A 15,562-nucleotide genomic window follows, 5' to 3' on the forward strand; every position below is an offset into this window, starting at 1 on the left:
TGCTTTGATTTAAGGTCTTTAATCATTTTCAATATCTAATACATTTAAATAGCATACACTTGCAACATACACATACACATTTAAATAGCAAACACTTAATATAAACATCAGAGATTTACAAATTAGTTGTAAGTCTGGATCTCCCTGCCTGTCAAGGTTGTCCTGGGGGTGAAACCAATTAGATATGCAGGGCCTTGCTATCAGATGGCGGCAAGTTTCCTACCAAAACATTGTTCCTGAGAGTTCCCTCTCATTTAGAGTGGGATTCCATGACATGCAGTTGGTGGACTTTGGCAGCTCAACCATTAGCAGAAGATCCAGCCCAATGGTTTGGATGGAATAATAAAATATCCTACATCTAAATGTTCAGATAATGCCAAGTCGGGTGGCAGAAAAATAAATAGTGTTTGTGTTCGCAGATTTTCTGAGAAAGTCACTGATAGATAGGGTGTGCGGGCAAATCCGTGGAAAAACATGCAAGCTCATCCTTTGTAACACAAGAAAGATAGATCAGAGTATTTTCTAATTGGCAAATGTGAATAAACAGAAGTGATTTAGCAGACTTGAGTGTGTTGTCCAAGAGAGATCTAAAATTGAATTGAAAATATAATGGGATATTTGTGCTCATCTCAAGAAGGATATCTTCACCAGTGGAGTGATTGAAAGCTAGATTCACCCGAGTGATAATGGAGCGTAAAGTTTTAAATTACGACATATTCAAAATAGAAGTAATTAATATTACCAACAATCTGTCGTGGACCAACCACACTGGCGTGACAGCCAAGAAGGCACGCAAACACCTCTACTTCCTGAGGAAACTGAGGAAATTGGCATGTCCCCAATGACTTTTACAACTGCCCACGGATGCACCATAGAAAGCATACCTCTGGATTGCATCACAGCTTGGTTTAACTGCAGGTCTGCCCTAGGTGAGATGGCGGCACCTCGCGGCAGCGGCCTCTGCAATCCGTCTATCTTTTTTAAATTTTTGTCCTGTTGAGTGTATAGTTTGGTTGTAGTTTTATATATTGTTTTTAGCTGTGTATATGTGGGGGGCGGGGGAAACTTTAAAATCTCCTCTCTGTACGGGGGACCCGACCTTTTTCCTGTCGGGTCTCCGTTGTCGTTGGGGCCTAGCACCGTGGAGCGGCTTCCAACCGGAATGACCTGGGGGCTCCAGTTGCGGAGTCTGCGGGCTCACCATCATGGAGCTGGCTGGCGTGGAGAGCTGTGGTGGCGCGCAGCTGTGACCTGACTTCGGAGCTTCGGAGGTTCCAGCCGCAGGCCCAGTGGACAGTGACATTGGGAGCTCGCGGGTCCCTGATGGGAGACCGCTTTTCAGAGCTCCCGCAACGGCAATTTCTCCTGCCTGAATTGCGGGGTTGAAACAACCCAGAGTGGGACCTTACATCGCCTGGCGTGGCTTAAACGGCCTCGGGACTTGCCATTGCCCACCGGGGGCTCCAACATCAAGACCCGGAGCAGGGCCTTACATCGTCCGGCGCGGCCTTAACGGCCGCGGGACTTATCATCGCACACCGGGGGCTTTAACATCGGGAGAGGAGGAGGAGATTCACTGTGATGGATGTTTGTGTTAATTGTGTGTCTTGGTTTTTTTTTTTGGTTGTATGACTGCAGAAATCAAATATCGTTTGAACTTCATATAGTTCAAATGACAATAAACTGTATTATATTGTATTGTTGCATGAAATTGTTTTAGATGTAGCTGAGTCCATTACACAGACCAGACTTCCCACCATTCACTCCATCTACACTCCATCGAACCTTGGAAAAGCAGCCACATAATCAAAGACGTTCCACCCTGGTCATTCCTTCTTTTTCATGTCTTAAAGATAGCGGAGTCAGGGGATATGTAGAGAAGGCAGCAATGGGGTACTGAATGGGGATGACCAGCCATGATCACATTGAATGGCGGTGCTGGCTCGAAAGGCCGAATGGCCTACTCATACACTTATTGTCTATTGTCTATTGTCTGTCTGGTAGAAAGTACAGAAGTTTGAAAACGCACACCAAAAGACTCAGGAACAGTTTCTTCATCTCTGTTATGAGGCTTCTGAATTAACCTTTCAGAAGCTAGACTGCTGTCCCTTTAACCTCTATCCAACTGTAAACATTGGACGTTGTCTATGGGCCTGATGCACTGCAATGCTGTGAACTCTATTTGGCAGTCTGTATCTTTCCCATTGCTTGATCTTGATCTTACTTGAGTTTGACGTGATTCTATTTAAGTATTGTATTATCTGATCTATTTGGAGAGCATGTAAAACAAACCTTTTCGTATCTCAGCACATGTGACGATAATAATCCTAAATCTAATCTAATGAGCAGAAAATTAAAATCATTATTTCTGTTGTACGCTTAAGAAATGTAATATTAAGATATTAAACACCTCATCCTTGAAAATATCAAATATCATTAAAGTATTGGCAGGTTTGATGATTTACTTTTCAGTCGTTTTGCTTGGTCTTGCATATTCCCAAGTCTCACACATACATTCAGTGTTTTGAAGGAAGCAAACTCACCTTCCGTTAAACCCTGCTGTTGCCGAGCATTTGTTGCGTCTTCCTGATAACGATAAACAGAATTGATATTTAACCACAACTGTACACCGTGACAAGTCTAAAAGTCTGGGAAGTCTACTGAAGGACCTAGTGGTGACAGTGGGTGAGCCTCCCACATTTCCTATCATCTTGGAAAATGACCACCTTTCAAACCAACAAGATGGACTGATTTTCACCTTGGGATGGTCCCAGCCTTGGACCTCATTGGCTGCCTATATCAATAATATCACTGAGGGAGGCTTCCGCCCTGGCCGCTCCTGTGCCGGGAAGCTACTGAACCTCACCCAACACATTGAGGACGGTTTTGAGTGCAAACTCATCACCGGAGCAGCTTTCATAGATCTCACCGCTGCCTACGACACTGTCCAGCACCGCACCATGATCAGGAAACATTTTGACATGACTGGTGACCTCGACCTGTGCCAAGTCATCAAAAGCCTTCTCAACAACAGGCGCTTCTTCGTTCAACTAAACGACAAGAAGAGCAAATGGAAAGCCCAAAAGAATGGCCTACCACAAGGCAGCGTACTGGCCCCCCTCCTCTTCAACATCTACACCAACAACCAACCACTTCCCCCACAATGCCGCCGCTTCATCTATGCCGATGACCACCACATCACCACCCAACAGGAGAACTTCCAGAAGATCAAGTCTGTCCGGGAAAGCGCCCTCCAAGAGATGACAACCTATTACAATAACAACCACCTGAAACCCAACCCATCAAAAACCCAACTATGCAGCTTCCATCTTAAAAATCGAGATGCAGGAAAACAACTGAGCGTCTCATGGGATGGCCACAAACTCTCCAACCACCTCCACCCCGTGTACCTCGGAGTCACACTCGACAGGACACTCTCTTTCAAAACCCACCTTCAGAACACCAAAGCCAAAGTCAACACTCGCAACAACATCCTGCGCAAACAGGTAAACTCAAAGTGGGGCGCTGATCCACCAACCATCCGTGCAACTGCCCTAGCCCTGTGCTTCTCCACAGCTGAATACGCATGCTCAAGCTGGAGCCGCTCCCACCACACCAAACTGGTTGACACAGCCCTCAACGACACCTGCCGCATTATCACGGGATGCATAAAGACAACGCCCAGTCCCGTGCCTCTACGCCCTAGCTGGTATTGCCCCCCCATATCAGACGATCCATCGTCGCCCAAGACGAGCGGAGAGCACAGGAGATCGATACCAGGCACCCCCTGCACGGACACACAGCACCTCCACCCCGACTGAAATCTAGAGCCAGTTTCTTGCAGACAGTCCCACCTCTCCAGACAACCAAAGAAACAGCAAGGACCAACATCTGGAAAGATGAATGGAACCAGCTCAACACACGAGCCCACGACTGGATGGAGGGAGGAATCACTCCGACTGAATGCCTCGCCAGCGGGCACGACCTCCCATGGCCAACCTGGAAGACCCTCAACAGATTACGAGTGGAGCAGGGGAGGTGCAAAGGACTTATGAAAGCGTGGAACTACCAGGCAGAAGACACATGCAGCTGTGGAGCAATACAGACAATGTCCCGCCTACTGGAGTGTGACGACGCCCTCCAGTGCAGCCCCCAGGACCTGGCTGAACCGACCCGACCCGCTGTGACCCGTCCCAGATACTGGCAGAACGACATCTGAGATTGCAACGGACTCGAAGAAGACTGAGGGAGGCAAAACCTAGTTGGGAATATTACTTGGCAATATTAAATGAGGTGGAATTGTGAGTATGAAGAAGGATGTAAAAAGGCTTCAAGGAGATATAGACAAGCTCAATGAGTGGCAGCTGGAATATCATATGCTAGATGACCTCATTACCGATGAAGCAATATGGAATTTTGCATCCAACTGTGTTAAACTTAAATAAGGAGAAATTACAAAACATTGCGAGGGATATATCTAAAGGGCACATAGTTTAGTGGATAAGGTGATACACAAGCAGTGGCAGATGGTTCATGGCTCCAACTAAACTACATGGTGAGTAGAATTGATTTTAATTCTAGGGTGGGAGTGGGAGTGGAATGAAATATCCAAAGTTAACCAATGAAATTAAAGAGAATATTAAGATGAAGGAGAAACAATATAAGAAGCAAAGATTAGTGAAGGGCTTGAAGATCGGGATGAATTCAGCAAATAGGGAATAAAAAATCAAATTTAGAAAATACATTTTGAGGGCAAACTAGCAACACATGTAAAAACTGACAGGGCTTTTTTTTAAAGTACATTAAATAAAAAGAGAGGATAAACTAAGCATAGTCCCCCCCCCCAAGATAACCTGCAGATTTTGAGAGACAGGATTTATTTGCATTTGCAACTGAGTATTGATAGTCAGCATAGCTGTGTGTGAGGGAAATCATGTCTCCTGAATTTGTTGAGACATTGACTATTCACATCTTCCCAGTTAAATGTCTGTGCTTCCAAATCATTGCATCCCGTCCTCAGTCATTTGCTTTTTCTTTCCCCGATGGAATCACTGATCTTTCCTTCATGAATCTTTCCATTATCGCATCTCCCCTCTCCCACCTTCCAGGCAGCGTATAAGATATTGTGCCATTGGAATGTGGTTTACATCTCAAAGAAGGCCTTACTTGTGACATGAAAGACCACAGGACCATCTATGAGAATCACAGCTGAGCACATATGCTGATTAAGGACAGGACAGATAATATACCAAATTACGCTGTCACATTCTAATGAGGCTAGTTTCTGCATTTTGATACATGCATGATGTATGCTGAGCAAAGCAGTATCAACGGCGTGGTTCCACCTGGATCTTGATCGATTGGCCAGGTGAGCTGAGGAATGGTTGGTATTTAATACAGAGAAATGTGAGGTTGCATTTTGCGAGGCACTAACATGGGCAGAACTGCACAATGAACAATGGAGCTCTGGGTAGTGTTGCAGAACAGAGGGATCTCGGAGTATAGGTACATAGTTCGTTGAAAGTAGCATCATAGGTTGATAGGGTAGTCAAGTTCTGGACATCTGGTGGCGCTGTTGCTAGCTGCCTCCGGCCACGGTCTGGCTGTTTTTTTTTTATTTTGTTATGTTCAGAATGTGTTTTTTTTTTTGTTTTTTTGGGTTTTTTCAGTATTTTATGTGGGGAGAAGCGGGTAGGGTAAGAGGGAAATCGTCCTTCAGTCGCTTCCTGGCGAGGATGTGGCTATTATCCAAGTCTCGTGCTTGCCCCCCCCTCCCCTCTCGCGACCTACCAGCTGGATTGGTGCGGCCTTTCCAGCCAGGACCGGATCAGAGCTTCAGCAGCAGTGGCGAGACGCTGGAATCATTGTGGAATGGGCAAGGCCTTCTTGGGATCGCCGCTTGGAGCTCCGGAGTGCTGGGCCGCTGCTCCAACATCACGGAGCTGTGGGTGCGGAGCTCCCAATGCGGGCGGCGCTGACTTTAACTCCGGAGTCCTGGGACCATTTGCCGGGGGTCGCCAGCGCGAATCTCTGCCCAGCACGGCCTGTGGACGGGAGCCGCGGACTCCGGTGGAAGGTTGCCGATGAGAGGTTCCCGGCGAGAGGGCCTGAACATCGGGCCGCCCGTAGCGGCGACTACGGGGTGCTCGGGATGCCCCGACCACGGGTGAACATTGGGGAACATCGGCGAGGAGGTTGACTGGACTTTGGTTCCTTCCCTCACAGTGGGGAACTTTGGTGCTGCTGTAGGGATGTTTGTGTTGTGGACTTCTGTGTTCTGTGTTTTGTGTTTTGTTTATTTTATTTTTTTTGTATGACTGTACGGGAAAAATAATTTTGTTGTATCTTCATTGAAGACAATGACAAATTAAATCAAATCAAATCAAATAAAACCAAATAGGCTTTTGGCACATTGGCCTTCATCATTATATAAGATGGGAGGTCATGTTGCAGTCGTATAAGGCCGCTTTTAGAGTATTGCGTTCAATTTTGGGAGCCATGTTATAGGAAATATGTTGTGAAGCTGGAAACAGTGCTGAGGTGATTTATGAGGTTGCCAGGACTCGAGGGCCTGAGCTATAGGGAAAGGTTGAGCAGGCTTGGGCTCTATTTCTTGGAGCACAGGATGAGGGGTGATCTTATAGAGGTGTATAAAATCATGAGTGGAATAGATCAGGTAGATGCACAGTCTCTTGCCCAGAGGAGGGGAATTGAGAATCAGAGAACATCGGTTTAAGGTGAGGGGGGAAAGATTTAATAGCAACCTGAGGGGTAACCTTTTTACACAAAGGGTGATAGGTGTATGGAACAAGCTGCCGAAGGAGGCAGCTGAAGCAGGAACTATTGCAACGTTTAAGAAACATTTAGACAGATACCTGGATACATGGATAGGATTGGTTTAGAGGGAGATGGGCCAAATGCAGGCGGGTGGGACTAGTGTAGATGGGACAAGTTGGCCGAAGGGCCTGTTTCCACGCTGAATAACATCATGACTATAACTGCCATTAACAATTGATCTTCTGTGTTTAAACTAATCTGTGATGGCATGTAATAGCATGAAATAAGACTTACATAAAAGCAAAGAAAAATATTATATATGCATATATCCTACTTGAAAATCTCTGTAGTAACTCACTTTATTAGGATCTGTGGTAGCACTTTGTCGAGTTTTAGCAGGTGACTTTATAGGTTCTTCCTGCAAAGATACGAAATGACAATTGTTATCTATATTACTAAATCTCTGATCTTGACAGCTTTTGGCCGACTGTGCTGCGATACCCGAGAAAACGGCGGCACCTACGGCCGTCATTTTTGGCCACCTCGCTCAGAGCCCCCCCGTCGCCGTATGAGTGCGGAGGATTTTTTCTGGCGATGAAAAATGAGAGAACTTTTTAAAAAGTTTGTGTTCACAAGATGAATTTTGGTTGTCGGGTGTCTGCAGCCCAATTGTTTGCTTCGCCTTTTGGCAGGTTTGTGTTCACAAGATGAATTTTGGTTGTCAGGTGTCTGCAGCCCAATTGTTTGCTTCGCCTTTTTGACAAGTTTGTGGTCTCAAAATGAATTTTGGTTGTCGAGTGTCTGCAGCCCAATTGTTTGCCTCGCCTTTTTAACAAGTTTGTGTTCACAAAATGAATTTTGGTTGTCGGGTGGCTGCAGCCCAATTGTTTGCCTTGGCTTGGCTTTTAACATCGTTGCAACAGTAGGATGCCTGCCCAAGCATCCATACGGCCCACAATGTCTATACTAGCCTTCTGGAAACCAGTACCTTCAGCCCGCAACACCCATACTGGTGCAACAGACAGCCCCCCCCCCCCCCCCCCCCCCCCCCACTGGTGAGCAGTATTGGAATTGGTGGAGAGGTGGAATATTGCGTTGGTGACCAACCCTCTCGTGTGATGCTGGGACCCAACGGGTCCCACTTAGTCTAGTGTTTGATAGAGATGCAGTTTTATAAATTCACTTTCATCACCATTTATTGCCAATTCCTATTAGCCCTTGAGAAGTCAGTGTAAGCATCCGCCTGGTGAAGCTACTCCCACAGTGCTTTTGGAAATGGAGTACCAGGACTTATGTCCAGCAATAATGAAGGTCTGCGCTGTACCGACAAGAATGGTGCATAACCTACAGAGGAACCTGGAGATTGCTGTGTTCCATTGTGCCTGCTGACCTTGACCTTGTTGGTAATTGAAGTTGAAGGTTTGGATGGGGCTGTCAGAGTACTTTTGATGACCAACTGCAGTGCAATTTGTGGATGGTGACTAGGGGTGTGAAGAGATGAATCACTCACCATAGGATACCCATCCTCTGACCTGCTCTTGCAGCAACGGCTGATCAGGTTTAGTTTCTGATCAACCTCCAGGATATTGATGGTGGGGTGTCAGCGATGATAATGCCATTGAATGTCAAGAGCATGTAGTTACACCTGTATTGGAGATGGTCAATGGTTGACGCTTTTGTGATGCAAATATTACTTGCCACTTATAAGCCCATAGCTGAATGTGGCCTAGATCTTGCTGCATGCAATATGGACTGCTTCATTAGCGGAGGAGTGGCAAATGGAATTGAACATTGTGCGATTATCAGCAAACATTCCCATTTCTGATCATGATGGAAAGAAGGTCTTTGACAAAGCTGTTGAAAATGGTTGTGCCCAGGACACTGCCCTGAAGAACTTCTGTAGTGTTGTCCAGAGGCTGGGACTTTTGCCCTGCAGCAACCAAGAGTTTGACTCTAGTTTGCGTTTAGTTTATTGTCACGTGTGCTGAGGTACAGTGAGAAGCATTTGTTGTGTGCTAACCAGTCAGCGGTAAGGCAATACATGATTACAATCGAGCTATCCACAGCGCACAGATACGCGATAACAGGAATAAGGTAAATAATATTTAGTGCGAGACAAAGCCAGTAAAGTCCGATCAAAGACAGAGATAGTCCGAAGGTCTCCAATGAGATAGAAAGTAGTTCAGGACTGCTCTCTAGATATTGGGAAGATGGTTCAGTTGTCTGATAACAGCTGGAGGAAACATTACCTTCCTTTGTGGGAAACCTTAATAAATAGATGTGCCTGGCTTCAAGTGGTTGGTGTTGGAATATTGACAATTTCAAACAAACCTACTGATTTGGCATTTTACAGAATTTACTGATTTATTAGACTTGGAGAAACAAGAGAGTGCAATTGAAGGAATCTTGAGCAAAAATCAGTGCTGGTGGAACTCAGCAGACCAGGCGGCAGCTGAAGATGGAAATGGATAGGCTGCATTAGGCATGTTCAGCACAGTGGCACAGTTGGTAGAGCTGCTGCCTCATAGTGTCAGAGACCCAGGTTCAATCTTGACTTCGGGGGCAGTCTGTGTGAAGGTCTCCCTGTGGCCGGGTGGGTTTCTTCCAGGTGCTCTGGTTTCTTCCCACATCCCACAAATGTACAGGTTTGTAGGTTAAAATGCCCTCTGCAAATCGGCCCTTGTGTGTAGGGAGTGGATGCACAAGTGGCATAACATAGAACTAGCATGAATGGGTGATTGATGGTATATTTGATTGAAGCTATATTTAAGAGGGAGTTAGATGTGGCCCTTGTGGCTAAGGGGATCAGGGGGTATGGAGAGAAGGCAGGTACGGGATACTGAGTTGGATGATCAGCCATGATCATATTGAATGGCGGTGCAGGCTCGAAGGGCCGAATGGCCTACTCCTGCACCTAATTTCTATGTTTCTATGTTTCTATGGTCAGCGTGGACTTGGTGGGCTGAAGGGCCTGTTTCTATGCTGCATATCTAAACTAAACTCAACTAAGCCTAAGAGTTAATGGTACAATCAGCTGATTCAAGTGACAGCTTAATGGGATGCAGATAAACTGATTGAACAGTAAGGTCTTTGTCCACCAACTTGTAGCAATGTTACAAAATTTTGAGATTTAAAAAATCAAGTCTGCAATTTATCCCATCAGATAAAGCATAAAAATAAGTTAATTTGACACCTAATTCACTTTCATATCTCAAGTATTAAAAAAGCTATGGCCATTTTCATACTCAGAAATTAGCATCTTGTTCCCTATTGCTTTTCCATTGACTTAACACAAAAGCTGTGATCGAGGACAGTCAAAAGCCCATAACTTTCTTAAAAATTAAGAGAACTGAATGAAATTTTCAGTTATTGTAGATTGAAGCATTCTGAAACAAATATGAAACAATCTTACTTGGATGACCTGAAATTAAAGCATATAGTTACCCAATTGAAGCTAATTACAAAATGCAATTACTAGATCTAAACATCTATCCATTTCTTAAGAAAAGATTAACATTTTTAAATAGCCTAAGTGTCCAAATAACTATCACACAAGAATTCACAATATAACATGATTTTTAAAGCCAATTGGAAGGAATTTAGTGTTTAATTCCTGTAAATTAATGGCTATTTAAATCATCTTGCGAGTGGGATTTTGTGGAACGAGATCGATTGGAACGTTGCGGTGCGGTGAATTTAAACCCCATATCAGCAGGAAAATACTGCCGGTTCGTATGGGGCCAAAATCACCATATCGCAACGTAAAATGTGGATTACGGTCATCCTAAGAAGCACGTCTATATGTAAAATAAACCGCTTTCCTTTCGCTGTTCCGTACCTGAAATCTGTCGGCATTCACGGCATTAGAAGCCGCTTTTTAGTTTACTCCAGCGCCGAAATGGTCCAACGATTAAAAAAAAAAAATTTTCACTGAACGGCAGTCGGAACAAATCTTCAGCGTTAACTAGCTCCCCGAGAAAATATATCCAGGACAGGCGGTAGAAAACCGCATTTTAACATTTTAACCGCATTCAACAAGGGCAGAGTCCCCCTAGTCCTCACATGTCACCCCACCAGCCGGCAAATACAACAAATCCTCCGCCATTTCCGCCACCTCCAACGTGACCCCACCACTCGCCACATCTTCCCATCTCCCCCTATGTCTGCCTTCCGCAAAGGACGCTCCCTCCGCAACTCCCTTGTCAATTCTTCCCTTCCCTCCCGTACCACCCCCTCCCCGGGTACTTTCCATTGCAAACGCAAGAAATGCAACACCTGTCCCTTCACCTCCCCCCTAGACTCCATTCAAGGACCCAAGCAGTCGTTCCAGGTGCGACAAAGGTTCACCTGTATCTCCTCCAACCTCATCTACTGCATCCGCTGCTCTAGATGTCAGCTGATTTACATCGGGGAGACTAAGCGGAGGTTGGGCGATCGTTTTGCCGAACACCTCCGCTCAGTCCACAATAACCTACCTGAACTCCCAGTGGCTCAGCAATTCAACTCCCCCTCACATTCCCAATCCGACCTCTCTGTCCTGGGTCTCCTCCATTGCCAGAGTGAGCAACAACAGAAATTGGAGGAACAGCACCTCATATTCCGCCTGGGTTGCTTGCGTCCGGATGGCATGAATATTGAATTCTCCCAGTTTTGCTAGCCCTTGCTGTCTCCTCCCCTTCCTTAACCTTCGAGCTGTCTCCTCCCATCCCCCTGCCCTCGGGCTCCTCCTCCTCCCTTTTTCCTTCCTTCTCCCCCCCACCCCCCATCAGTCTGAAGAAGGGTTTCGGCCCGAAACGTCGCCCATTTCCTTCGCTCCATAGATGCTGCTGCACCCGCTGAGTTTCTCCAGCATTTTTGTGTACCCTAGAAACTGCAGATGCTGGTTTATACCAATGATAGACAAAGTGCTGGAGTAATTCTGCAGGTCATGCAGCATCTCTGGAGAAAAAGGATGTGCGACGTCACCCATCCTTTTCTCCAGAGATGCTGCCTGACCCGTTGAGTTACTCCAGCACTTTGTGTCTATTTTTATTAATCGGAACTCAATGATTTTAGTTTGGGAAATCAGGAAAAATACCTTTAGTTCCGTTTAGTTTATTGGACTGAGGTACAGTGAAAACCTTTTGTTTCGTACTTTTTTATATCTACTTTGCAGATATAAATTTCTGTCAAGAAATAAATTGTTCTTAAATTTATTAAAAAGCTATTGTTAAAAGTTGTTCTAATAATTAAATCAATTGATTCTCAAACTTTATAAACTTTATAAAAATAATTTGCCATCCTAAAATATTAAAATCTGCTTCTTGAAATATTTTGAAACACTGATGGAGCAGCAGTTTAGTTACTTTTCTATATTTCACTGTAATCTGCATTTTAATTGATTATTATCAGATTAATATGCTTATTATTTTTTAAAACAACTTAAAAATAAATGTTTTCAACTAGTCCCAAATATCTCTGATTTGAAATGTCTTATGATACACAAGCACAATGAGGCCATAAAGTCAGTGGCAGCTAAGACTGCAAAGAGTTACGGTGGCCATAAGGCGATGGATAGTTTTAGCAGAGATTTGGTTTTCTGCTTCAATTTCAACAACCTTACTCACTTTTTTATTTTCTGCTGCACTGCCTTGATGAGCTTTTCCACTTCCATGCCGACTTGCTGGACTACCGTGTCGACTTTTAGCGGAGGGGGGTTTGGCTGACAGCTGACCAGCTGACTTTATGCTATCAGGCTGTGTCTCCTGAAAATGCGTAAAATGGCTTTTGTTAAAGCAGGATCATACTTGACGGAGGGACATGTTTCACTCTCTTGGATAACAATCTTGTTGTTGTGCAAACTGGAAGGCAGTCCAACTTATCCAGAACAAAAATCCCATTTATAAGACTTATTTACTCTTTTTTGAAACTCTGGAAAAACTAATCTTTATCTGATTAACATACAATTTCCGTAATCTTTGATTTGGATTTCGCTGAATAGGTCCTGCAACCCATACTCCCCCGGTGTTATCTTTTGCCTCGGACTGTGTTTCGTTCCACAGATGTTGCTTGACGTGAGTGTTTCGAGCATTTCATAATTCAATCTCATTTGGGTTGGCCAATAGGGAGCCAAATAAAGTACAAGTATGAGGTGAGTTACAAGAATAGGACAGGGGTTATTAATACTCTGGTAATGAATTATTGCACTGGATTATGTTAAGGCAGTTAGATGTGGAGGAGTTGGAGTTAGTTGGAGTTGGAGTTGGAGATGGAGATGGCGATGGAGAGGGGGAAGGTGAGGGGAAGAATTTGGAAAGAGATATAAAGACAGGATTCAGGGCAGGTGGCACAGTAAGGAGAACAATTATTTATGTGATATGAGATGAAATACAACATGGAAATGTCTGTATACTTAATACTGCAAGCAGCATGCATCAGGCAGGATGAATCAATTCTAAAATCAATGGTTAAGCTCATAACTCTGCCAAATTGCCACCACATTGGTAACTCATTTCTAGGCTTCCTTGGAGTCGTTTGTAATGTGTTGCCTTGGAGAAGAACTATCCATGGATCCAGTCAAACTGTCCCAGTACAACTGCAAATCAGGCATCTACCAAATGGTATGAACAATTTCCCAGGTATGTCCTGTTCACAAAATACTGGGGGAAAAAATCAAATTAATGTGCATCAGTCTACTCTAAATTACTAGCAGCACAATTTAAGATATACCAAACCATTAATGGATCTTTACTGCTTACCGCTTCTCTGCAGGCAGTGTCATACTTCTGCATAGGGGAATGGTTGTGAATATTGAAGGAATACAATTCGGTCCGGAATATCATTTCAGCAAATGTTAATTAGATTAAGTAGTGGTCGGAAATCTCAATCTTTTAAATGGGTCAATGCAAAAGGATCTATATATTAGGTCTTGTATGTTAAGCTTCATATCACTTCATGAAACATTGCAAGGGTATTTCCTTTACTCCAATGTGACTTGGAGTAGAGTATTATTTTGAATGTTGTGTTGACTTCCAGGGTACCAGGTATTGGCATGATGTGAGCTTTTGGCTTGGAAGGATGGTTGGCATCGAATATAGGTTTTAACTATCATTGGCTGGTTACCTCATTCGGATTGACTGGTTGAGATCAGCTTGATCGGCCAAAACTTGGTCAATTAATGTCAAAATGATTTAAGGATCTTGTAGATTTAAATGAAAAACTAAATAAATTAAGGAAATAACAAATTAAATGCAGGAAATGAAACTAAAGTAGAAAATGATTTTTTTTCTGATTGGTGCCCTGAGGGATCCATCATTAGTCACAACCCCCCCCCCACACCAAGATTTTTCTGTAAAGAATCTTTAAATATTGGACTGATGGAAAGTTATCTTCATGCAAAGGGCATTATTATTAAAGGAGCAAAACAGACATTTTATTTTACTGGAATTAGCAGAGTTGTAACTGCATACCGGACTCAATAAAAACAAAATATATATTAAAGCTACTGAGATTCTAGATTGTTCAACTTTCTTCAGGATATACATATGGTATACAGAGTTACGGAGTTGACGTGGAAAAGCTTTTCCCACTGAGAGTAGGGAAGATTCAAACAAGGGGACATGACTTGAGAATTAAGGGACTGAAGTTTAGGGGTAACATGAGGGGGAACTTCTTTACTCAGAGAGTGGTAGCTGTGTGGAATGAGCTTCCAGTGAAGGTGGTGGAGGCAGGTTCGTTTTTATCATTTAAAAATAAATTGGATAGTTATATGGATGGGAAGGGAATGGAGGGTTATGGTCTGAGCGCAGGTATATGGGACTAGGGGAGATTATGTGTTCGGCACGGACTAGAAGGGTCGAGATGGCCTGTTTCCGTGCTGTAATTGTTATATGGTTATATGGTATGAATTAATAAACAGTTGCAATCTTATCATAATTCTATGTAAATACCTTCTTGCTCTCAACATTCTTCTTGAGGTGTCTCTGAACTAAGGATGGTATAGAGGAAAGTTCACCTGTTTTGCTCTCATCCGCTTGGGAAATCTATAACGCAAGTACACAATTAACATTTGTTATGGAGTCTTAGTGTCATATGGTATGGAAACAGGCCCTTCGGTCCAACTTGCCCATGTCGACCAAGGTGCCACATCTCAAGCTAGTCTCATTTGCCTGTGTTTGGCCCAATCCCTCTTAACCTTTCCTATCCATGTTCTTGTCTAAATGTGTTTTAAATGCTAATATTATATATGCCTCAACCACCTCCTCTGGCAATTCATTCCATATACACACCACCCTTTGAGTGAAAAAGATACCCTTCACATTTGTATTAAATCTTGCTCTTCTTACATTAAACATATCGTATGTTCTTTTGTTTATTGATTCCCCTATCATGGGCAAATGCCTGTGTTTTCACTCTATCTATTCCCTCATGATATTATACACCTCCTTAAGATCACTCCTCAACCATGGTTGTGCTGCCTTCACTGAACACAGGCTGCTCAGCTATTCAGTCATATTAAACACTCCTTCCATCTCCCTCCAAAGGAACAGGCAGTTGTGTATTTTAAGAGTGTAATGGAATAAAGTGTGAAAAGACAATGGGATTGACAGAGATGAAGATGGCACTAGATTTTGTCCATGTCTTGACAGAGATGAGGATGGCAGTTTGTGGTGGTTTGATTTTAAATTTGAAAGATGGCCACCCAAAACGTTTCACAAAGGTAATCACTAGATGGCCGATCAAAACGTTTCACAGAATAACCACTAGATGGCCAACCAAAGTCCAGGAGGTCCGTAACAATGGTCCA

The 15,562-nt window shown here is 43.9% G+C and overlaps 1 protein-coding gene across 6 annotated transcripts in view; it reads right to left on the reverse strand.

Annotated features, from left to right (window-relative positions):
• adgb (androglobin) overlaps nt 1-15,562 on the reverse strand; it is a 205,511-nt gene that overhangs the window by 100,568 nt on the left and 89,381 nt on the right. For all 6 annotated transcript variants that reach the window (XM_055639044.1, XM_055639046.1, XM_055639043.1 and 3 more), the window contains 4 exons: nt 14,706-14,798; nt 12,384-12,521; nt 7,136-7,195; nt 2,544-2,586 (listed from right to left, as the gene is read on the reverse strand). In XM_055639044.1, coding sequence (XP_055495019.1) covers nt 2,544-2,586; nt 7,136-7,195; nt 12,384-12,521; nt 14,706-14,798 — 334 coding nt within the window. The remainder of the gene's footprint in view (nt 1-2,543; nt 2,587-7,135; nt 7,196-12,383; nt 12,522-14,705; nt 14,799-15,562) is intronic.

This window comes from Leucoraja erinacea, chromosome 8 (assembly GCF_028641065.1).
Source record: "Leucoraja erinacea ecotype New England chromosome 8, Leri_hhj_1, whole genome shotgun sequence".
Classification (NCBI taxonomy): domain Eukaryota; kingdom Metazoa; phylum Chordata; class Chondrichthyes; order Rajiformes; family Rajidae; genus Leucoraja; species Leucoraja erinaceus.